The following is a 24,646-nucleotide window of genomic DNA, read 5'->3' as shown; positions in this document are numbered from 1 at the left end:
GTGTGATACCTGATGAGTCTGCCATGTCCTCTTTTCATGCTCTTTTCTAACCCCTCCCCAGCTCCAACCAAGCCAGTGGTGGAGGGAAACCCTCACAATCAAACCCAGAAAGCACTTACTGAAAACAAATAATGTTGCTTAGGAACTGTAAAGATAAGCTCAAACCTACCAAATCCAGGAAGGAGAAGAGAGCTCATATGCTCTTTTCAAACACACACCACTCACTGCTCTCATTGCTGTCAGTGCTCAGTCTGTCACATTGTACTAGCACAGAGCTAAGGCTGTGACTGTGCAGTGAGGACAGATAGCCAAAAATGTGGGAATCCCAAGAACCCAGCAGGTTTCAGCACTCAGTATCTACCTCTCTTCCTACCTTCTGTAATTCCACCAAATCTAAAAAGAGCCAAGAAGACTTTAACTGGAGGTAGGCTGTACATTATATGTTTATCATCAATTATCTATAGTGGCAGGAGCATGGTTTACAGTAGCAGCAAAGCCACCAGCAGCACAGCTGGTCAACATCAGCATAGAGACCAAGGGTCGACTTGAAGGCACAAACTCTGCCCTCCTTGCCCTTGCCAACCTGCCAGCTAGACTAAAGAGAGTGTGGGCTTGATTGCCTATTTGCAACTTCTCTGTTTTCCTGCACAGGCACAGCCTCAGGAGCCACGCTTTGCCCACATGTGTTTTTTTTCAAACCAAAGTAATTACTAGGCTCAACCCATAAATAAAACTAACTCCTGTGCATTGGGAGGTGGGAAGATGAAAGCCAGAGGAAAAGGATGAACATGCTGGTTATGCCATGCCTGTGCCAGGCAACCCCTGGGGCCATGTTTATGTGTTTTCAGAGCCTGGTGAACTCTAGAAGCAAGGAGCAATTGAGGTAGAGCAAGCCCCTTTCATCAGCTGCCTTTGAGTACTGCATGTTCTGTTCCTCATGCACGCAGCTACAAATTTCCCTACACTTTGAGAGACTCTGGGAAATAGGAGCATTCCACCAGAAAGGTTACCTTTAGCCCTCCTATCACCATTCACCTTGAGTTAAATCAGATACTCAGAATGCAGCCATTGCCTTCGGAGCAGATGTGTGGTTGTACCTGCTGTACCCCTGAAATCACACCAGCCATTAGCCTTGTGGCTTTATCAATGCTTCACAGCAAGGCTGAAGCTTCTCCAAAGGGCATGAGCTGATCTCATTTGTTAACTCGGCTTCATCCTATCTCATCATACAGAGGTCAGAGCAGTTCATTTCTGCTGTGAGAAACAAGAGAGCATTTCCACTTCACATGCAAGAATTTACAACAAAATGACACTACTTTGAGTACTACAAAGTATTTATCAGAAATACAGTAAGTTTTATTCCTTACTAACAACATAACCTGAAAGTGACTGGCATGAAAAGGCAGAACCTAAATGTCCTTATACTATATCCAGAAGAATTTTCTCCTTACCTCACATGTCTAATGCATTTTGTCCACCCCGTAGCTGTATTTTACCACTACAAAAAGGGTATTCACACAAACAGCCACAGGTGAGAGACATCAAGCACTTCAAATTCCACCTGCAAAGGGTGAATAAATGCACCTGGGTTCTCCCCACTGACTGATTTCCCATGCTCAAGGACACCTCCTGAATCTTTAAGTAACAACACTCATGTGTTGGAAGGTGTAGTAGCCCTAACCTGTCCAAAGCTCCTCTTCACACAAGGAGCAAACCAGCAGCAGCATTAAAAAAACCCCACACCAGGATGCAACAGCTTCTCTCTGAGGGCTCCTACTTTTTAGTAGTAGGAGTAGTAACTCTTTCACTTTTTACATGAAGAGGTAACAGGATTTTAGGTGGTCTACATTACCGCTAAGAAGTTTTGAAACCCAATTTGAACACCAAAATTAGCTTCCAAATTAGGAAAACCTGGAAAATTATGCTCTTTTAAACTATGGGCATGCTTTTATGTGTTTATAGTATTTTGCTATTACTTTTACAATTCAAACCTTGTAAAAGACAGCATTGCCTGCTAGTATGGTTCTTCTACAGCTTTCAGACAAAAGCCTAGTGATTTGTACTTCAAAAAGATAAAATGGGAAATACAAATCTAAAGTAGTTTATGGAATCATCAATTTCTCAAACACATGGTTATAGATTGGAGAAAAGGGTTTGGAGAGACCCATGCCAATACATGGATGATAATATGTTTGTCCCCCCAAAATGAACCCAAACTTTTAAACCCCTTCTTTTTTCACACTAAAAATTTTATCAAATGAGCACTGCAAGAACTTCATGGATGGCATTTGCACAGCCACAGCTACAGCTCAGCCCTCCCATAAGGAAAGCAAAGCTGCCCAACAGCTTCCATACAGGATGCAGAAGACAATTGAAAATAACAAACCACCTATTTCCTATGTGACACTTCAGCTGATTAGAAAACTAGCAAGAAAAGTATCAAAAACCTAAGTAGGATGACCAAGCTTGCTGTTTGACCTCTGTGTTGATAATGTGTGTATACTTCTATAACAATTATGCTTAAAGGGCAGAGAAACGTCTTCCTAAGAGACAAGCAGAATTAAAAAACCTAGGTTATTCAGTGTGTTCCAAAACAGAACACCACACCAAAGTCTCACTAAACTCTTAAACTCTCATCCCTTTACAGCTGAGCCTGCACTAACTCATGAGCACAAACTTTGGAGGAAAGCAGGATAATAAGAAAAAATATCTGAAAAAATGGACCTTTAGTGGTTGCTTCACATACTTCCATTCTGGGCACAGCTCAAGCAGCAAAGATTGAAATTCAACCTGTAAAGGTTTCATTTATGCCTAAAGTAAATATCAGGTACTTTGCTACCATGGTGATGAACACAGTAAAAAAACCTTAAGCACTCCCACTTCTGCCAGTGCGAAGCAGGGCCTGGTGCAATTGTCAGAAGCAAAGCCTGGCCATCACACATAGATTGAGCTCACACTTTAGAAAATGGTTTCAACTTTATTGAGTGTTGCAGTTGTGTAAAATCTGAAATATATAAACAAGAAATGATCAGAGAAGTTGTGCATGCTATGCACATTCAATGCTCTGGTCCTGCACAGAATGTGTAAGAACTGACTGAGCAAGGGCTCCCAAAAACCAGCAATACAACTAAAGTTTCTGCCGGAAGGGAACTTCAATCCATCCCACTCTGACCAGTTTGACGCCAGCAAGATATGCCCAAAGCCTGGAGAGGGATTGCAAGTCAACAGGAAAGCACCTTAAAGGTAGCACAGAGGAATTTAAGCCTCTCCCACCAGCAAGTTGCTTAATTGGAGACACAATTTAAATGCCTTTATGCTAAAAGCACAAAGTACGGGAGATACTAGGAAGAAATTCTTCCAAATATGGGTGGTGAGGCTTTGGGAACAGGCTCCCAAAGAAGCTTCCCCATCCCTGGAAGTGTTCAAGACCAGGCTGGATGGGGCCTGGAGCAGCCTGGTCTAGTAGCTTTCCCTCCTCATGGCAAGGGGGTTGGAACCAGATATCTTCAAAGTCCCTTCCAATCCATTCTGTGAAACTGTGTAGGAAATGAGTCACCTGTTTGAATCCCATATATTGCTAATACCAAGAAACAAATGCTCAGCTTTGGACACCTAAGAAAGTTGTATCATATTCTTTATTTTAAATAACCATGTTAAAGCTCAATACCCCAATGTTCCCTTTAAAATGACAAATGATTAAAAAGATTTTTTGTTACAAAACTAAATCTAACAGCAGCTAAATCTTTTATGTCTGGCAACTTATATTACAACATATATACTAAATTTGAAAGTAAAAAGAGTTTTCAAAGCAGTCCCAGACTGTCAAGCAGACTTTGACTTTTTGGGAGTAGCCCCACCACCTTCAGCTGACTTCTCTGCTGGCCTCTTTCTTAAGCCCTTCATTTTCCGTGTCTGCAGTTTACTAAGATCTTGCTTCTGCATGTGGATTTGACCATAAGTTGTACCAAGTGCATCGTGAGAGATATTCTTTTTCTTCTTAGGCTGCAAGGGGAGAACAGTGTTAATATTTCTGAGTACAGTCCCAGGAGCTCTGGTGAGAATCAAGTGCCCAAAAGCAAGGCCTCATACATTGGTAGGAGTTTAGAGACTAAGATCTGTGCAGTGTGATATGTGTCCTTCCAGAGGAAGAGTCTGGGTGCCAGCTGAGCACCACACAAGCGCTGTGGCCTCAGGAATGTCAGCTGGCCTTGATGAAAGTAAGCTCTGGTAAAATACACAAGTAATACTTCCAGCCTTTGCTCTTCTTTGCAGAGAGATGTAAAGCAACACCCTTTCCAAGGTACATACCTTCAGGCCTTTTGGCTGTTTCAAAGACAGCTTACAAAGGTCATCTGAGGCTAAATGTGTCCTCCTCATAACCAGATCTAATGAAGGTCCCATCTCTTCCAGTTCAATTCTGGGTATTTTACAGCCAGATTTCTTCAGAAGCACTCTAGGAGCATAAAAACAACCAAAATCAACATTGTCCCCTGTGCTAGAGATTTATCCATCTTCCCTAACAACAGGTTCAATCCTGCAGTTCAAAATACTGTTAAATCAACTGCTGCCACTAACTCTGTAATTGGCAAAGGCATCCATAAATAACAATTTATAATAAATCAGTCCCATTACAATTTGAACAGATCCAAAACATGACCTGGCTAATGTAATTTATTACATTTTTTAAATGAGACCAGTATAATCAGTATCACTTTTAAAACTCAGCCCCAGTACCCAGAAAGCCATATCACTTTTGAAATTCAAAACAGCACCCTGGGTATTATGAGACATGAAAAAAATTCATTATAATTCACAGCAAAATATCCTATGCATTTATCTGAGAAAGTGTTTTGTTTTTAAGAGTGAGGCTGATTGAAATGATTTTGCATTAGGAGAAATCAAAATCACATGGAACACAAGCTACGAATGTTCACAGCCTCCTAACGCAGGGAGTGACTGAGGGTGAACACCAATGCAACAAGAAAGTTGCATTGTTTTGCCTTTTCCTGGTTTTCCTTGTGCATCTCTGTCTGCAGCTTATCCCCTGTTGTTCCCTGGCAAACACCTAAGTGAGGAGAGTCACAGAAATCAGCCTGAGAACAGACTAAGTCCATCACGTCTAGACAGTACCCAGAATTCACTAAGTTAATTCACACCACCTTACTGAGCTATATGGAAGAGCAATCCTGAGCCAGGAGGAGTTCAACAAGGAAGGAGGCAGCAGATCTAGGGCTCAAGTGTTTTCCTTCTGCTGTACAAATTACACTGGAGCACCACCATACACTGCCTGTTCTAAATGCACCTCAAGCCAGTTCAATTTCACAACTGCAGATTGAAGTTGACAAGTGTACCAAACCCCAGACAAATAGATAAAACACATACTCACTTGTAGCTTCTCATGTAAATTTTCCCATCCACAGCTGTGAAATGCAGAACATACTCTAAACCAGCCAGACGAATACTGGGCACAGTGGGACCTCTGAAGAAATCTAAGAGTATTTAAAAGGAATAAAAGCCAGGCTGAAAATAAAACCAACAGATACCTCTAACAAATTGGTGCTGTGATGTGGGCCCATTTTGAAATAGGAATTTCACAAATAGCCACTTCTTAAAACTGCAGCCTGGCCAATACACAGGACAGAAACTTTACACTGCACGTGTTAGTGTGCACTGGTGAATCCAAATGTGTGTGGATATCCTGACAGGAACACAGTGACTTCCCAGAGATAATTTGGTAGCAATATACATGCTACCTATATATATACACACTTCCTCTAAGTGAGTGCATGGAAAAGAGCAAATACACTTTCAGAGCAGTAACTTAGCATTATTGAGCTAATGCAAATAATTGCATTGTCTATTCTTTTAAATATTCACTTCTAAAATCAGGGGGAAAAAAGATCTTATTTGGTGTTTAGGCCAGTCAATTCTCAGACAAACACAGATCAGTACAGAGAAGTCATTTCCTCAGGTATCTGTTTAAAGACATCATTCAGACCTAATCCTTAAATCTTAAGCATAGCCAGATCTGGAATACTAGAAAGAGGGATCGAAACTAGTACACAGCAGATCAAAACTGCACCTTTTCTACTCTTACCTACATTCTCTCTCTCTGACTTGGGGAAAAAGTTCAGATATATAATTTCTTTCATATCTCCCTCACAAAACACTTCTTTTCTCTAGGTAAAGCAATATTTGTCATTATGTCTAATGTTTTCTCTATTAATAAGCAACACATCTATGAAAATAAGACACTTCAAATACTTGCCAGTTTGCAAAGAGAACACTGAAATACAGGTTAAATACAAAATGAGTGACCTCTAGTAAAGTTCTTGTATCAGGCTATGAAAATCTACTGTGCAATCAGAGAGCCTGCAATGAGCACAGCAATCTGTCCAACATATGCAGAGGGCGGAGAAAGAATGTGACCTTGACCAAGGGAACAAGGTGTGCTAATAAACATGACAGGGCAATGCTGAAACATAGGAGAACTGCTAACAGATGCAAAATACATCACTCTTTTCTGCTCTGTCCTCTTTTCAAATCCCTTGGTTACTTGTCTTTTCCTTCACTACCTTTTTGCAAGGGTATCAGCACTGGAGTAACATCCAAAACACAGTTTGGCTGGCAAATACCAGATTGGAGTCAGCCCAGGAAACTTTCTTGGTCAAGTAAATACTCCCTTATTTTGAGTCTAACTTGTAGTTAGAGGAAACGTTGCAAAGAAAACATTATGTTGGCTTGTGGCATTTTTTTTTTTCACTTCAGTTAGTTCTCTGCAGGTACACAAGCTTACATTCATAGTGGTTTTATTGGCAACACTTCCCTTTCATATTTTCCTGTGGCATCATACATCTTTTTACCCACAGGATGATCTCTTCCAATAAACGCAGGTGGTCAGGAATTTGTTTCCTGGCAACACTGAACAGCTGCAGAAACCTTACACTTCACTACACCCAGAGAGTTAAAGTTTTTTTAAAGTACCATAAATTTACAACTCTTGCTTTGGTTGGACTAGAGATTCGCTTTCTTCTTTCTTTCCATTCCTAGTTCTCTCTCCCCCTTGTCCTCAAACATGTTTCCAGGAAGTCTAATTTACTGTTTGCTACAGAGAGCTTTTCAGGACCTTTCTATTTCCAGATTAAATTCCTAATTGATTTTGGAATGTAACTCTTTCTGTATGAATTCATATCCAAAAGCTGGTAACGCTGTATTCTATGTAGCTTTGGTTAGCATGAGTGCAGTTAAAACATTTCCCAGCCATCCCCTTTTCCGGCCAGAAAAAGCCCTCAAATCTTTTCAGACTCAAAAAGAGTCTGTGTGAGGAAAGGCTGTTTGAAGGTGGCAGTCAGTCCAAAGTTGTGGAGATGTGCAAAGCAACATTTTAGAAAGTGTATAAGACCTATAGTGGTCTGGCCGTTTTTAGGATAAAATAGATGTGCAACAACAGAACAAGCAGGCAGTGTTGTAAGAAACATCTTACAGATACAGGCATAAAAAATTATTAGTACTACTTTAAATGCATTCCAAGACTTACATCATTTAAATGAACTACACTACCATGTTGGAGAGCAATGAAAACCAGAGAAAGGGATGTCTTTGTCTTCCAGGTCTCCAAGAAAATGCATCTGTCATTTATTTTTCCTAAACAGCTTCTTCCACTTCACAGTTGAACTGCAGCATTTGGTTACCATGAAGATAATAATTGACCCTTGCCCTTAAATTTTTCAAGAAGCTGCTGTAAGATGATTGTCGAAACACGCATAAGCCCCTCTGATATCACAAAAGCCAGTTGGCCTGTTGGTTGTTCCTCAGCATCACTGGCATCACACTACTTGGGCAACAAGAAGCTGTCAGCTAGCTGATATTCCCTCTGGGATCCCAACAATACTGGTACAGCAACAAAAATCTGCAGCTGTTGTTATAAAGACATTCTTCTATCTTTCTTAGTAAAAATAGCAGCTTAAGGGTACCATCTTTTGTAGAAATGGAAGGAATCACTCCTTCCTTATTGGTTAAGGGCAGTTTTGAAGCAGGTCAGATTAATACCCAAATGATTTTCATTTGTTAGTGATACCTTCAAGCCTTTACTCTCCTTAACTTTTGTCTGTTTTGCATCTAGGTATTTCACAGAACTCAGCAGAAGAATTAGGACCTGGAGTACCTGGCATATGTTCAAGAAGAAAGATTGGGTGTGGAGTGCATTTGATTGCCTAGTCATTAATGGCTAATAAATAGGAGAGGGGTGAGGACAGGCAAACATCAAGAGAAATAGGAAGGACTAATCAGTTATTTGGCAACTATCTTATTATCCATGTTTCCCATTTCAGCTGTTTGACCATGGGGTACTTGAGCACATCTGGATGTCCATCACTGTGCAGATACCTGAACAAGATACACTTCAGAAAATACACCTGCTTCCTGTGTAAATACTCATTTAGTATTTACACAAACACGAAGCAGTAAAACTCACTTATCTTTGTATTCAATCATCTTCAGAGACGTATAAGTTCAGTTACCACCCCTTCCTCCATCCCCAAGAACCAATCAGTCGTACTGAGAGGACAAAAATTTACTCCTCTCTTGCTCCCTTTCATTCTCATTCCAGATGAAACAATTTGCTTTAAGGAGTATATACTAAGGAAAAAAAAATCTCATTTTTAAATTCTCATTTTTAGGGTCTGTTTCTAAAGACCAGTCATTTACCCATTTGCCTAAAAACCCAAGCATGGAACTGAAAGAACAAGACTATTCTTATTGGGCCAGGTTCAGTATTTTACCAGAACTAAAAAAAAAAAAAAAAAAAAAAAAAAGTAACCTACTTTCAGGAAAGCTATTAAAAAGAAAAATCATTCCACCCCACTGACTAGATCTAGTTTTGCCAAGCAAGAGGCATGTTTGAAGTGTCAAGAGATACAATATCCTATAACTTCTATGTCTACATATAGCTTCTATAAAGCTACAATGTCCTTTATGTTCCAGAGCCTCCAACTTTAGGATAGTAAAAAACTTCATGCCAGTTTGTTTCCTAAGCTCTAAGCCTGCCTTAAATTTAGGGCACAACTTGTCTACAGCTGATTTTTACTGCACTGGTTCTCTCCAGATATCCTATGCAATGGCACACTTGTCAGAATTGGTGGAATTTCCAACAAAAAGGCTTCTATTACAAAAACTGAAGCTGACTTAGACTGATTTGACTTTTCTGTAAGCAAAAATGTGTCACTTTCTGAACTTAATCCACTGATTTCAATTTAGATACTGCAAGACATTACACGAAAGTGACAACCCAGTACAGTTATAAGGCCAAGACATTTTGGAAAACTACAGTTTTCTCACAATCAAAGTAAGGAACTCTGGTGAAGATGAAGTTTTATCTTCAGAGTCTTTTAGGATATTCTTTTATCCTCCCTTTAAAAGTAATCAGAATTAGTTAACTTTAATTTTATGTGACATGAAACCTACAAGTGCTCATTCTTGTTTTCCTTCTGTGCTGAACATAAGCAAGCATTTATTGACAAACTAGCTTTTCCCAACAGATCATATTACTACAGATCCATGCAATTCTACTGCCCAGATCATCAAAATACTGACCAATAAGAAGGCTCTTCAGTCTTTTGTATTCTTCATTCACATCAAACATGTCACCAGCAAATATCAACATAGGTTTTGTCCCTTCGGGACACTTACTGTTCTGTGGAACAAGAATTTTAAAACAACAAAAATTTAGACAGTTAGGGAACATATCACTGATTTAATAGGTGGCAAGCCATTCAACACTGAAATAAAAACTGCTGTGAGCTGTGATCAGTAGGGAGAGAATAGACCAACCAAATTAAATTAAAAAGAAGAGCATAAAATTAACATTCTGGAGTACACAAATTACCAATCCTCATATATTGCATGAAACACGTTTTAAAAAGAACTTCATTCATTTCGGGGGACAAAAAAAATTGCAACAAAGAAAGTCCACCAGTAGGTGTCGCTGAAATACTGAATTAGCAATCCCTTGCCTTGATATCTTTTAGGGATACAAACTTCTCAACGCCCAACTCAATCATGTCTAGCACGTGGTAGTCAAACATGCGACCTGTGAGAGTAAAAAAGAAAATCCAGCTAATTAAATATTCACTGAAAACTACATCTATCATCCCAATAAAAACCCAAGTGAGACTTATTACCTATTATCAGGTTGTTAGGTCGCTTCTTGTTATGAGAGCCAAAGAGAAACAGAGAACAATCTGATTTCTTGGAAAAAAACTCCTGCAATTGAAGGACAGAATCAAACTTCTGAGTTGCAGTTCACAGGGTTTAAAATATTCTGCAAGGACATTTGGCACAAACACATGAGTTTAGGAGCTGCTTAATGAGCAGAGCAACTGCACTTACCAGAAGAGTTTTGAGCATGTCATGAGTGGTTTTCAGCATTTATGCTAAAACTGACAGCTGGATTCAAGATTCAAATAATTTCTTTTTAATTTACCATTGCATCTTAAAATACAAGTCAGGCAATTTTTTTCTTTCCATTTTTTCTTTAATACCCTTTCTTGTAATTCCTGATTATTTGGTTTCACACACAAGATACTTTCAACCACTTCTCCCTGCCTGATGAGTAAGTATTGGCAAGCTAGGCTGCTGTTGTCACATCTCATAGTTTCCCAGCTAAGCTTTATGCAGCACACTGGCTTTGCCTGACAGCTTCTGAACAGCCCAGTTAATTCCCTCAACAGCGAGTCTAACAACATCTGCACTCGGCACAAGAGTCCTACTACTGTGTAACTTCATGTCCATTTATTATTGAAGACTAAGATGCTGCCTAAAACCAAGCCACTGGTGACTATCACACAGATATTTTCTGCAGGAGGAATAGATTAGAGAATCTATTATGGTACAATGTCCAGAGGCAACATTACAGCAGTTCTTTCTAAAGATGTCCAGTTCCAAAGTCTTTTTATGCACTTCTGCCTTTCAAGGCAGCTCCTCATCTTGTGTATCAACAGTGGCTGTACACACACACACAGCTTCCCACAACTGTATACCTGCACTTGGCAGTTGTGAAACACAGGACACTTCATCTCCCACCCCTGCAACAGCAGCAGTAAGAGAGGATATTGCAGCTCTGCCCCCCTGAGAGGTCAGAGAGACACTTGGAGAGGCTGGATTAATTACATGTACAAATCACAGAGCTCAGCATCAAGTTTTGCCACCAGATCCCTGAGAAATGCTGACTCTAGACAGGCCAAGAACAGACCAGAGAGGACTCCCCTTGAAACACATGCTCATACAGGTCTGTTAATCACTGTGTGTTGATATCTATATTCTGTCATAGCTGTATATTTTATTAAAAATATGTAAAAACTCAAATGCTTCAAATGTGCTCCGCACATATTGCAACAACACATACACTGCAAAACTGCCCTTTTAAAAACATGCTTCTAGCCAGTCAGCCAGGACTGCTGCTAAATGATGGAAAGCGGCTTGGTGAGCTTTTCCACCAGCTCCCTAAGCACCCTTAATGGATCCCATGGAGCCTCATAGATGTGTCTGTCAAAGTAGTGCAGCAGGTCACCAACTATTTCTTCCTGCATTATGGGGGCTTCATTCTGCTCCCTGTCCCTGTCTCCCAGCTCAGGGTACCCAGAGAGCAACTGGTGCTGCCATTATAGACTGGGGCAAAGAGGCATTAAGTTACCTCTGCACCTCATCCTTTGTCCCTCTGTTACCCTCTGCAGCCAGTAAAGGATAGAGATTCTCTTTAGCCTTCATTATGCTGGTGATGTAATTGCAAAAACACTTTTTATTGTCTTTTATGGCAGTAACTAGATTAAGTACTAGTTGGGCTTGGGCCCTTCTAATTTTCTCCCTGCATACCCTCACAACAACACCTTTGTGGTCCTCCTCAGTGGCCTACCTCTTCCAATAGTGATATTCTCTCTTTTTACCCCTCAGTTCCAGCCAAAGCTCTATTCAGACAGGCTATTCTTCTTTCCTGGTGGTTCATCTTTTGGCACACAAGGATAGCCTGCTCAAAATTGTAAGAGAAAAACATTGTTTTTTCTTACCAATGATGTCTGGTCCTCAAAAGGCCTGGTAATATTTTTCCTGAGAGGAGGAGAAAAAAACAAGTTAAAAGAAAAGAAAAGGAAAAAAAAAAAAAAAAAAAGAAAAAAAAAAAAAAAAAGGAACAGGCCCAGACAACCATTTCTTATTAATTCCCTGATAATAAAAAGTTTTACATTCTACCAGAAAGTAAAGTAGTAGAGGCTCAGTTTGAGTTCAAATCACACGTTATATTACTACTGCCAGGAATGCCTTAGTGCCATCATTACCATTCTCCTCATTTCCTGTCTCCTGCGGCCTAACCTGCAGAACACTTCCACCAGTAACACTATGAATAACTGTCCTTGCCTGTTCATTCATTGAATTTAGCTATTACAGTTGTTTCTGCACTACATTCAGTAGTATATTCACTACATTCAGTCATACAGACACTGGGTTCCCATTTCAAACAAGACTTAGAGCTGAATCCTGCTCCATACAGAGCAGGGGTTAGCAGCAGCACTGATCACACATAGCTTTTTTCCAGTCTACTGAAAATCATGATCAGTCATCTTCTGCAGCCTGGCCACTGTTCAAGCCCTCATACAAGCCTGCATCTCTATTCATGCCCTGAAACTACCAAAAGCTGTCTGTCTGTCAGAAGACTCAAAAGATGTCAAAGTGAGATCACTTACCTTTTATACAGTACAGCAAAAGGCTTCTTCACAGCATACTGCAAAACACAAAGTTTAACCTATCATCTCTAAAACATGCACAGCACTGTTGTTTTTACAACCCAATGCTTTACAGGATCACGTGAAACAGTAACTCTGAAGAGCAGGCTGGAAGAAGGTACCTCAAAAGGCCTGCTCACAGTAGTACCCTTTGAGCTGGTGACACTCAAAATTAATTAATTTCCAAATTAATTGCAAGAGAAATTATTTGTAGAAACTAAGAAATAAAAAATTAACTGAGAAACAGCTGAAATCATAGCCATGTAATGCAATCCCTCTGCTTCTAAGGGGCATAAGGAAAAGCAGGGAGAGAACAACAACTTAATTATAAGAAGCATAAAAGAACAGGAAAACAACAAAGCCAAGAGAAAAACTAGTGTAGGAAGAGCTGTAATATTTTGAGCCATGGAGTTAGGAGACAAGATTGGTAACTTAGTTTTAGGAGAGGCTGAAAGCTGCCTATCAATACACACAGTCAGCTTACAGGATTCTGGGATATGATTTAGCTGTGTGATACAATCCCAGCTCTGTACCAAAGCCTCTTAATCCTCTTGTTTTCAAACAGACTTGGTAACACTTGGGCTTATATACTAGACAATTGTGAAAATATAAGAGAACAAGCTCAAAACTTCTAGCAAAGAAGAAGCTGGAAGAAAACAATCTCCAAGAAGCTGGTAAAGACACCTTTGGAGTACTAGTCACTCTGAGATTTGGGGTACAGGGACAGTATGAAAATGCTGATAGTGCAGCAGAAACAGCAACTTGTAAGAAAGAAAGAGAGAGGCAGGTTGCATGCTATGTGCAATAACTTACAATGTCTTTAAGCACTTTGGTAACGGTTAAATTTGCATTTCCTCCTTTAATGAGCATAGCATTTTTTGTATTTTCATTTAGCTTGGGTTCTCTCTTCTCAAGAAATCTTTTTGCCCTCTTAGTTTTAGGCTTTCTGTAAAAACAAATTAAAAGTTAAAAGCTTAATATATGTAACAAGACTTGACACTACAGAAAAAGGTGAAGCCAAACAAGGATTGGAACAAGCTGTGTTCAAGTAACTTGTTTCAATGACTCTAATCCCAACCTTCAGAATTACAATCAATGCCAAAAGCCCTGTCTCAGGTCAATGTGTTTTTACTGCCACTCCTCTTCCTCTCTGTCCTCCCCCAAATAAGCAAAGGCGATTTTACAGTCTTGTGCTCTTCAGTTTCTGCTAATTTAGAGATCAAGCCACACTAGAATCCCAGCCCACTGCCAGGCTGAAGGATTCCTGTCAACCAAGCTCCCTCAAAAGGCCAGAAACTTGCTTATGAGAAGAAAACAATTTTCCTCAAAGACCACCAACAGCCCCCCAAAAAAGCACAGGTACAGCACATCCACCTGTTGTCAAGAATCAGCAAGCAGCACTGGGCACATCTAGGTGAAATACCCAAACCATTGCAGGGGCACAGACCTTATACAGGTGGCTACACGGTTTAAGAATTACAGTTCTCCACTAGATTATCTTCTCAGAAAAGCACTAATTTTACTTTCTTCTTTAAAACAAACAAGACCGTCCCCCACCAGAGGCATCACAGCACCGTCAAGGTGGAACAGACCTCTGGAGATCACTGAGTCCAAGCCCCCTGCCCAGGCAGGGCCACCTGGAGCAGGTGACACAGGAACGTGTCCAGGTGGGTTTGCACTGTCTCCGGAGAGGGACACTCCAGGATGTCCCTGGCCAAGTCTGTTCCAGTGCCCCGTCACCCTTCACGTAAAGAAGTTCCTGCTCATGTTGAGGTGGGACTTGCTGTGTTTTAGTTTATGGCAATTGCTCACCATGCCGTCGCTGGGCATCGCTGAGACTCCAGAAATGAAAAGAATTCTCTCAAGTGTACGGAAACACACAAAGTCAACACCAGCTGCTCATCGTGGTTATTTTAAGCTACCAACTGAGAAAGGGCCGTTCGGCCGCCACTAAAAAGACGGCAGCGCTCGGTTTTCTCTTTCCCGCACGTTTTCCATCAGGCTTATCTCTCTGCTGGCTCCCCCAGTGCAACCCGCCCCGGGCCGCCTCCCGCTCCCGTTTCCCAGCGCGGGGTCCCCCGGCACTCACACCACCCGGTCCAGCGCATCCATCGCGGCCCTCACGTGCGGGAGGCTGCGCGGGAGCCGCCGGCGCCGTCACATCCGCCGGGAGCGCGGGGCGGGGCACGGCGCATGCGCGGGGCGCGGCCAGGGCGCTGACCCGGCCCCGCGGAGCCGCCCCGTGTGGGGAGGGGGCGGGAGGGGATCCGCGCCGGGAGCCGCTCCGGGCACCCGGGCTGTGCAGCCTGGAGCTGGGGACACTGAGGAGACAGCTCACTGCAGTCTGCGGCTTCCCCGTGAGGGAACAGGAGGGGCGGACACTGATCTCTTTGGTGACCAGTGCCAGGACCCGAGGGAATGAACTGAAGTTGTGTCAGGGGAGGGTGAGGTTGGATATCAAGAAAAGGTTCTTCACCCAGAGGTTGTATGTTTGCAAAAGTTAGGGTTAATAATAATAATAGAAACAAAAGCTCGACCATTAAAAGTAGCATTTAAAAGATTCAAAAACTCCACCATTATTGTGAATGTACTCATCGTGTACGATACACAAAAAATGTTTTCAAAAAATAATACTGATTACCAGATGAATGAGAACAAAGAAACAGCTTCAGTGTAGCACTAGCTGAGAAGGCCAGAAGCCAGTGATGCTGGAATACTCCTTGTACATAGGGATAAAAGCTCACATACCTAGTGCCAGGCTAAGTTACCAGTTAACAGAACATGAGAGAGTTGTGTGTTTGCATTCTGCCAGAGAACAAACCCTTGAAGCACCTCTCTGTTCTCAATGGCTGAAGCAGCCACAGCAAGAGCCCTCTCTGCAGGAGAGGCTCAGCTGCCACCAAGTGCACTGCGAACCCTCCCTCTGGCACTCCTAAGCCTCCATACTCCCAGGACCATTATTCCAGTTATAATTGTCCCCTGTCTATCAGCACTACACAAATCAAGTGTGAATGATGATGTTTTTAAACTTCCATGGCTGCAGTTAAATCCAGAGGGATGGCTGTGCGGTCTCCCTGAAACCTCAAATGCAACACTACCATGTGAAAGGTCCACACCCAGGCTGGAGGCACACAGAACATGGTCCCTGCTCTTCCTCTCCCTGCCTCCCTTTCCCTTAGGATTCAAGTTGCTTCTACACAGAGAAAAAAAATAAAAATAGAATAATGGGATTGATGGTTTGAAGCTGTTGCCATGTTAATGACTTCTCTTTACTGATGCTGTGCTGTGAACAACGCTGTGGGTGAGAGTTTCTCCTCTTGATCATTACTAATTAAAGTACTACATAATTATGCTGGAATTAATTAGGTGTTCCCATCCTCACAGCACTGTTGCAGTTACACTGTTTTGAGGGAGGCAGAGAAAAGTAGGAAAGAAGAAGGGTCAGGGAGAAAATGTTTTATGTTTTAAAATTGTTGTGCTTTTGAAAACTTTCTCCCGAGTGCAGCACACACTCAACTGTGATACGGAATGGTGCATGGCAGCATAAATAACATAGCAGTATCAGCTCACAGACTAGCTAGGCACCACAATATGGTCACATGGACTAGTCTGGGAACCACTGATGCATGGGTACAGGAACTTAAGTATAAAACCCTTCAGAAAAAAATGCCAGAGAGGAAGATTAGAGCCAAGAAGTGACTGAGGAAGAAGAAAAATGGGGTGACCACACTTCCTTTTGTGTAACACACATTATAGTATACAGAAAATTGGGGAAGCAGCATGACACATGCCTCTTTAAGACCTGGATTTCATTTGCTGACAAGTTTGCAGGGGTTTTCAGTACTTGAGTGGACAAAGCCCTGACCAGCTTGCCCTGAACTTCAGTGTTGACCCTATTTTACATAGGAAGCTAGATAAGAGACCTCCTAAAGTCCCTTCCCACATGAAAGATTCCTAAACTCCATAAAGGAGACAAAGGACACTAGAGAGAATCTAAACTAAGCAATTTGATAAGTACTCAGTCAGTAAAAGCCACACATATTTGGTTTGCTTTCTTTCAATAACTGAAGTACAAGAGCAGAGTATGTGGCTGAATACAACACACAAGGTGAATCTATAGTTGAAAAATTCAGGACTTTATTTTAAACAACATAATTTCTTTCTTTTTACAAAATGTTTCAGACTGTACAATACATCAACGTTTTTCAAAGGTAGGACTTTCTTTTAATTATGTAACCATTTCCACTTGTTCAGTTTTGAGGTAGGGATACATACATTTCCAGTCAGTAATTTTAAAGAACACTTAAGCCCTTCCCACTATAATTCAAGCACAAAAGCAATGCACAAGAGCATAATGTCTGTCTTTCCACTGTTCATTTTTTAGATAAGGTGGAAACCATGTCATGGTCTATAAAAGTTGGCCCATTAATTCCATGAAGAAATCCTGATCAGAGTTAGTATCACAGAGGTACATCCTCTAAGGCAGCATTTCCAGAAGGAGATTCCTCTGCCCCAGAAGCAGAGCTGCCAGGCAGAGGAATAGGGGCATCTATTTCCAAGGTCTGCTGCTTTTCCTGGTCGCAGTTCATGTTAGAATTTCCTTTGCCACTCACCTCTCCCTCTGACTCTTCAGTTGACTTATCTTGAGCCTGAGCTGACTCCTCAGAATCCTCTTTTTCAGGCAGGAAACTGCAAATCATATTAGGCCTGCTGTAGGAAAAGTCTCTGTCCTTGATCTGCAACCACTCTACTCCACCTGTTTTAAAGAAGGATAATTCTATTAGTGATAAAAGGAGTTAACAGCATTTTTTTCTCAAAGTTCACTATTATTAAGGCTGAGCCTGACCAAGATCTAAGTAAAAAAACAACTTAAAATAAGATGTCCATGTCCCTCTCCTAATACTTTTCACATACCCATTTCCTACTCTTCATAGTCAAAAAATAAAATGCAGGACTAAAAAGACCTTTCCTCTGATCCAGTATGGCAGCTCCTGTTTTATTTAGGTGTCTGATGCCACCCTTAGGCTCTTAAAATAACTTAAACATAAATCAAAATGCAGAGAAATAATTTCACAAATGCAACGAAGAGAACAGAATATTTGTTCACCTAAATTTGTTCACCTAAATTAGACCTTCTGGCAACAGGTAATCACAACAGAGACAGGACACAAGTTCTTGCACTCTCTCTAACTCAAGTGTAACAAGTTGGGACAACAGGCTGAAACCAACCCCAAACAGAAATGGGATTTGACTCCCATTTTGATTTTTACTCAGTACATGTTGTCACTTCTTTGTGTGCACAAGTGAAATTCCTGTCACTATACAGAAACAAAGTGGTTTTCAGTACCTATCAGCATTGCTGCTCCAGAATAAAAAAAGGCCTGTGTATTAAGCAAAATACTCTCTAGTCTCAATTTAATATTACTTATACTATCACAATCATAGTTTCAGTTTAATATTACACAATTAATTCTATAGAGAGAAGTGGTGTGTGGTGTTGATAAGAATGCTGATGTTTGGTTAGATTCTGGATGACATTTCATTTCCTATGGCCAGTGTCCAGCTGATATACTACTCATATAAGATAATATAAGTTCATATACTGCTCATATATACTGCTTATATTAAGGTAAAATGGCTATATATTCTTAAAATATGAAACAGTAACACTGACTTGAGTGAAACAAGCAGCTAAAAGCAGCAGGACAGTTCTAATGGGTACTGCTATATATAGTAGGATATTCAGCATTTGACTATGTAAAAGTACTGACTTTTGTACAAAAAAATAAATAAAGGAAACATATGAGCCCTGAGTTCTGCCTGCAGAATGAAAATCAATATAAATGGTCTTCTATTTACATCCATGCAAGTAATTTAAATTCATTTCCATTCAACTGTAAATTCAGTGAGTACAATTCAGTAAATTCAGTAAGTTATAATTCAACAATTACAGAGACTGAGAAAGAAATTATGCAAGTAGGGAAAAAAAATCAACAAAAAGCTACTAAACAGAACTTCTGATTTTGAAACTTCTAGATGACAGAAGAAGGCACCAGGGAGCATTAGCATATGTTTGCCCTGCTCTTACACTTGCTTGTAGTAATCTCCTACTGGCCATTCTGGAAGCAGCACTGGTCAGAAATGCATTTAATTTTTTTTATTTCAATATACACATATGGTGCCTAAAGAAGAAAGTTCCTTTAACTTCCTGCATGCTCTTGAACCAAATATTAATAAAGGCTAACGCTCCCAGGCATAATCTGCTCATGTCCACATGCATAAAAGCAGAATCACTCACCAACATTCTCTTCACCTTCCTTCTTTTCTGTCAGAAGGGTCCGTGTCATGTTCAACTTCTTCACTGTGTGGCACTTGTATTTCAGCTGAACTTTTTGATTGCCTTCTGCATCTACTAAGAAGAGATGAGAAAAAACAATACCCAAACCCAAATCATTACAGTGAATTCCACCAGCAACTGAAACAAGATAAATATTTTTAACCTCCTCAGCTACTGAAATGAAAAGAACATCAAATCACAACAATTACCTTGCTCTGTGTTTTCTTCAAAAACCACACAGGTTCCCAAGGTATCTATGAACAATAAAGTGAGAAAGTTTTAGAGACTAATTTATATCAGCTGCAGATAATGGAACAAGCAGGAATATTATGGTCACTGGAAGTCACTACAAGGGAGGATCCCAGACCATTTTCTTCCAGATCAGTTGTGTCACCACAGAGCAAATGAGACAACTACAGCTTGTGCAACATGTCAGTCCTGCTTACATAGGAGACAACAGCACTTTAAGGCATTTTATACCTCACATTTTTGTCTGCAGTAATAACAGCTGGTGCACCCCACAGTCAGCTTCCAGACATATTTTCCTGGAAAGGATGCATGGTTAATTTAGCAGTGAACTCAGGCTGCTGCTGCTGCTCTACACGGTGTAATACAACCACCCACAATTTCAGCATCTCAGAGGACCAACTGCAATAAACCCACCTGATGTTAAGACAGGTCTTTGGGTCATGAGAAAAAGGAGAGATTGTATTCACGTAAGTTTTCCTACCTTCATATTCTCCTGCAAAAACGTATCTGTCCACTTGTAAAATGGGCCTCTCTGTCTCTATTCCCTATGTAAAGAAGGATGAAATTGCATAATGTCAGGTCTGTATTAGCCCAGGTGAATTTCTCACTGTAAGACCAGCAAAGACAGGCATTGCAGAATCCAGATTATATCAATTCTTCATCATACATGTCCCTTTAAGTATATTAAATAAAAATTAAAAAAAAAAAAAAAAAAAAAAAAAAAAAAAAAAAACCACAAAAAAACAACAACAACAACAAAAAAAAAACCAGATAATACTCTTCTAGTAATCATAATAAAACCTAGTATAGAAAATGCTCTAGTATATTACAATAAATTTAGATCAAACTGCAGCCAATGGTCTATGTAAGTTAAAGTGCTGTTAAATCCTCTAGGAAATTAATGAAACCTCCATTTCAAATTAACAAAAACATAAGTGTTTGCATGAAGATGATGTTATTTTCTAAGCTTCAGTTAATGCAAGTTCTAGAAAGTGGAATAGCTTTCAAATTGGAAAACACACCGGATGAAGATTTCCAGCATAAGGCATTACATCAGCACCAGAAGTGCCACTGCAGGGTCACAGAAGCTTCTGTGATTACTGTGTCTATATGGTGAAGCAGTTAGAAATTGTTGCTATTTTATTTTTTTTAAGCAGGGAGTGGAAGAGTAAGGAAGCACTTCTATCAGCTCGTTCCCTTCCTCTAGAGCACAGGTTTTCCAAATACACAAGCCAGCATCCCATTTTTCTTATATAAGATATACCTGTACACTGTATTTTGATAAAACTCAGTGTCTGAACAGAACACAATATTTGAGGCAAAATGACTTTGAATAGTGAGCATCAGAATTATTCAGGACATGAAGACAAGCACAGGCTAAAAGTTTTGAAGATAAAGCATTATGTGGTAAATTGCATAAAATACAGATTATCACACAGGTTAATATGAATTTGTGCAATTTTCCTCTTAGATACTTCTGTGTTTCAAAAGTACAAGATTTAAGCTCTGGCATTCTCTTTTTTTCCTGCATAAATTGAGAACACCAATAACACAAAGCTGAAATATAGAACATATTTTTGTCGGGTTTTTTCTTCTAGAAGAAATAAATAAAAATAAGAGCACGTCAGTATTAAGCAATAGCATTATGGAGATTTTACATTCAAAATTTTATGTCTTTGGCTGATTTGCACTCCTTTGTAGACTATGTAGACTTGGAGACTGTCTCCCCCTTATGTGACCAGCATCACAGAAAACTTGCTAAACAGAATAATAATGAGCAGACTCTCTAATTAAGGTTTTAACAACACTTAGGAAAAGCCTCAAGGAACGCTTGCTCTGTGGAGGGAATTCAAGTAGACATGGGTACAAGCAGGATACAGTATGGATACTTTAACCTTTTACTAGTAACATTACAAGGGAATCTCAAAGCACAACGTTTAAAAGAATCCCACCAGCAGTACTGAAGCATCTGTAGCCCTTCAGCCATCAGTATGAATGATACATGTAACAAATTTCAAGATAATTAGGTCAAATCAAGGAAGAAAACCTGCTTAAAAAGCATATCCATCCAAAGATGACTATTTTATTAATTTTGATTGTATTTCTACTTCTGAGACATTCAGAATTGACTTTACCACTCACATACATTGTGATCAGCAGCACACTCAGATGTTCTCTTGCATCTTTTCAGACTATAATAAAGGTCTGCTTTCAGAAAGTATTTGCAAATCAGTAGTACTTGTGTCTATACAGCTCTCATAGTCTACATAGGTTTTGAAGGGCAAATAAAATCTGTCCTATACAGATAAAGTGATTAAAAGTGGTCAAAAGGAACAGGACAGGAAAACCAGATTCCTACAAAGACCTTAGAGTGAAGCAAACAACATCAAAAACTGTTTACCAAATGCTTAAGACCCAGTTATCTTTTACAAGACTTGAACTTGCCAGAGACTTGAACAACTGCAAAAAAACCCATTGTAAATACAGTGCAAATCTTAAATATTTTGCTTTACCTGTCTGCTGTATTCCAGTTATTTGAAAAAGTGTGATTAACATATTTTTAATGTGTGAAATACATAATTTAAAAACCCCACAAACCTAACTTAGAACTTGAAATCTGAGCAGGTTCTGGCCCAAGCTTATATGAACTTTAGAAAAAGTTTCCTTATATTTACACAATAATATATTCAAAGACTTTATGCTGTTTCTGAAAGACAGCCCACAACACGCAGCCAAGCACACCACACAAAATGCTCTATCAAAGATCTGATCTAATGTTATCAATGACAAGAAATTCAGAAGCAGCCTCAGTCCCTTGTTCACATCCATAACAACTTACCCCTTTCCTATTGTGCTGTAATCACTCACCAAAATCTTGCACTTGTTTTCACATTTTTCTAAGAAGTCTGAATCAATAATTCCTGATAGCTCGACCATGACCAGTTGCTCCTACAAGAAAAGTTAATAATGTACAGCTATAACAGATAGAACAGAACTCAGGGCGGGGAAAAAAGGCCCCTCAGAAAGCAATCTGCACCAATAAGAACAGCATACAAAGAAACAACCTTTCAGGAGAAATGGACCCCAAGTTGGAGTTCATGCTGCATTTTGTGAAGTGGCAGAACTCTTGTAACATCCAGGGAGATACAGTAACCCACTACTCCCTAAGACGCCTGTTTCACACCTGAATATCCCAGCTTTTTCTTCCTAAGGAGCAATGGGGGAGCACTTTTGTCACCCTTGAAAAATGAGCATCAGCATGGCTCTGGGGACACCCTACAGCAACTTCCAGTACTTAGAGAGTTGGAGAGGGACTTTTTACAAGGGCCTGTAGCGACAGGACAAGACTAACAGATTAAAATCGAGAGTGGATTTAGATTAGGTATCGAAGTTTTTATTAATTTTTTTTTTTTCTGGGGGTGCGTGGCATTGGAACAGGTTGCCCAGAGAATCTGTGGATGTCCCATCCCTGGAAGTGTTTAAGCCCAGGCTGGATGAGGCTTTAAGCAATCTGGTCTAGTGGAAGGTGTCCCTGCCCATGGCAGAGGGTTGGAACAAGATAGTTTTTAAAGGCCCTTGTAACCCACACCCTCTGATCCTGCGATTTTACGGCGATGGGAAGCAACAGAAACTGGAAGTTCGCTCTCTGACCACGCCGTTTCCCGGGAAGCCCGAGGAGGAGCTACCAGCAGCACACAGCTCTGGGGACGGGACCGCTGTGGGGACTGACAAACCCGCCGGCCCCAGGGAAACGCGCTGGATCCGAGACCGGCCCCTCTCCCTGCCTGCCCGGCCGGGCGGAGCGGGGCCGAGCCACGCCCCGCGGGGGCCGGACCCTTCCCCCGGAGCCGGGGAGCGCCCCGGTGTCGGAGTCCACCAACCTGCACCTCGTCCTCCTCCGCTCCGTCGCTCCTCCCGCCCTCGCTGCCCGCCGCCGCCATGTCGCCAGCGCCCGCCCCGCGCCCGCCTCGCGCGCACCACGTGGGGCCCGCGCCGCCATCTTAGAGCGGAGCGGCCCCGCCCCGCCGGGCCCGCTGTGTGCTGAGGGCGGCCACACGGGCCGCGGCCGGCATAACACAGCGCAGCACAGCGCTCCGCCAGGCTTCCCTGCATCTCGGGGGCGGTACTGCAACATGGCAAAGTACTACCCTTACCCCACCTTTTTTTTTTTTTTTTTTTTTTTTTTCCCCCCCCCCTCCCTTCAAAGAGAAAAAGGGCTACCAGACACATCTTATTATTAACGCAAATAATGTCCTGCCTCTGCTACAGACCATTAGTTGAGAACGCTTATATTAGATAATAAAACGTGCAATTAATTTTTACCACTTGCGTCCTTTGCATGGTGCTTTCTAGTTGTCTTGACAGGTTCAAATAGACCCCATCAAATACATCCTTCTGACCGGGGTTTCTGAGATTACGTTTTACTTTATAAGTGCAGGATGTTGTTGTCCACAAAAATCGGATTCGTTTCCCAGTGTGCAACAATAATAACAACATAAGCAAATAATTACACACGTGAGAGAGACATCGATTATTTTATTTCGGATTTCTACAAGGCTGGGTGCCCAGTGGAATCCCACAAATCAGGTCCAACAGCTATCAACATTTTTTACTATTTATACATTTCAGCAAACAGGAATTAGTGTTCAATGGCTACACCTTCCATGATTCTCATATTAATTAGCATTCTGTCTTCTATTGGCTAATGCTTCCCTCACTTCTCGTGCTCATCAGTCCCACGGTGTTTCTCTTCTTTTGGGTGATGGGTTTTGGGTCAGTGATCTGTGAGTTGGTGGTCGGGATCTCCCCCTGCAGAATTGCCTTTTACCCAGTCAGAGCTGACTCAGCACAGGTTCTGGGCAAGGTTTGTTAGTTTCTTCCTTATCTTGGGGATTCTGTCCAATGTCCTTGTGACCCATAAATTGCGCATTCTTTGTATCTGCTGTCAGTGGTATGTCCTTCTCCCAGCTTTGTTAACCTCCCTCTAGGTGTGGGATCACTGAAACCTGTCAGGCCCTAAAGCTTAACAAGGCGATTCTACCAACCAGTAATTTGTCTTTCTAACACCTGGACATCACTTAGTGCCTGTGGGCTGCTCTCTGTTTCACAGACTAAATCTCCCTTCTTGTTGATTAGGTTGAAGGTATAAAAAGATCAAAACATTAAAGAACATCCTTTCTTGAGAAAATTTTGCATATTCCACATTTTGCTACAATGTTGTGCTCCATAATTCTAAGTCTTACACTGATTTTGTAGTTTTCTCAGGATTTTTCCCATATGCTATAGTTCT

General features: G+C 41.0%; 2 protein-coding genes across 5 annotated transcripts; both read right to left on the bottom strand.

Annotated features, from left to right (window-relative positions):
* Positions 1-3,617: 3,617 nt before the first annotated feature.
* Positions 3,618-17,521, bottom strand: RPF2 (ribosome production factor 2 homolog). 3 transcript variants are annotated; one of them, XM_066315246.1, is made up of 10 exons: positions 17,384-17,521; positions 13,584-13,716; positions 12,732-12,769; positions 12,060-12,099; positions 10,179-10,260; positions 10,011-10,087; positions 9,592-9,691; positions 5,387-5,489; positions 4,309-4,453; positions 3,618-4,002 (listed from the first exon to the last, which is right to left on the bottom strand). In XM_066315246.1, the coding sequence occupies exons 2-10, from the start codon at positions 13,638-13,640 to the stop codon at positions 3,823-3,825; spliced, it is 822 nt and encodes a 273-aa protein (XP_066171343.1). In that variant the 5' UTR covers positions 13,641-13,716; positions 17,384-17,521; the 3' UTR covers positions 3,618-3,822. The 3 variants fall into 3 exon arrangements, with proteins under 3 accessions (XP_066171343.1, XP_066171341.1, XP_066171342.1); XM_066315244.1 differs by lacking the exon at positions 17,384-17,521 and adding an exon at positions 14,860-14,946; XM_066315245.1 differs by lacking the exon at positions 17,384-17,521 and adding an exon at positions 14,652-14,844.
* Positions 16,886-23,318, bottom strand: GTF3C6 (general transcription factor IIIC subunit 6). Of its 2 annotated transcripts, none has more exons than XM_066315247.1 (6): positions 23,238-23,318; positions 22,225-22,305; positions 19,838-19,901; positions 19,317-19,361; positions 19,069-19,182; positions 16,886-17,526 (listed from the first exon to the last, which is right to left on the bottom strand). In XM_066315247.1, the coding sequence occupies exons 1-6, from the start codon at positions 23,295-23,297 to the stop codon at positions 17,231-17,233; spliced, it is 660 nt and encodes a 219-aa protein (XP_066171344.1). In that variant the 5' UTR covers positions 23,298-23,318; the 3' UTR covers positions 16,886-17,230. The 2 variants fall into 2 exon arrangements, with proteins under 2 accessions (XP_066171344.1, XP_066171346.1); XM_066315249.1 differs by having other exon boundaries at positions 19,069-19,179.
* Between the last annotated feature and the right edge of the window lie 1,328 nt (positions 23,319-24,646).

Source organism: Sylvia atricapilla, chromosome 3 (genome assembly GCF_009819655.1).
Source record: "Sylvia atricapilla isolate bSylAtr1 chromosome 3, bSylAtr1.pri, whole genome shotgun sequence".
Taxonomy (NCBI): domain Eukaryota; kingdom Metazoa; phylum Chordata; class Aves; order Passeriformes; family Sylviidae; genus Sylvia; species Sylvia atricapilla.
The sequence above is the reverse complement of the archived record's forward strand: the minus strand, read 5'-3'. Positions and strand labels throughout refer to the sequence as shown.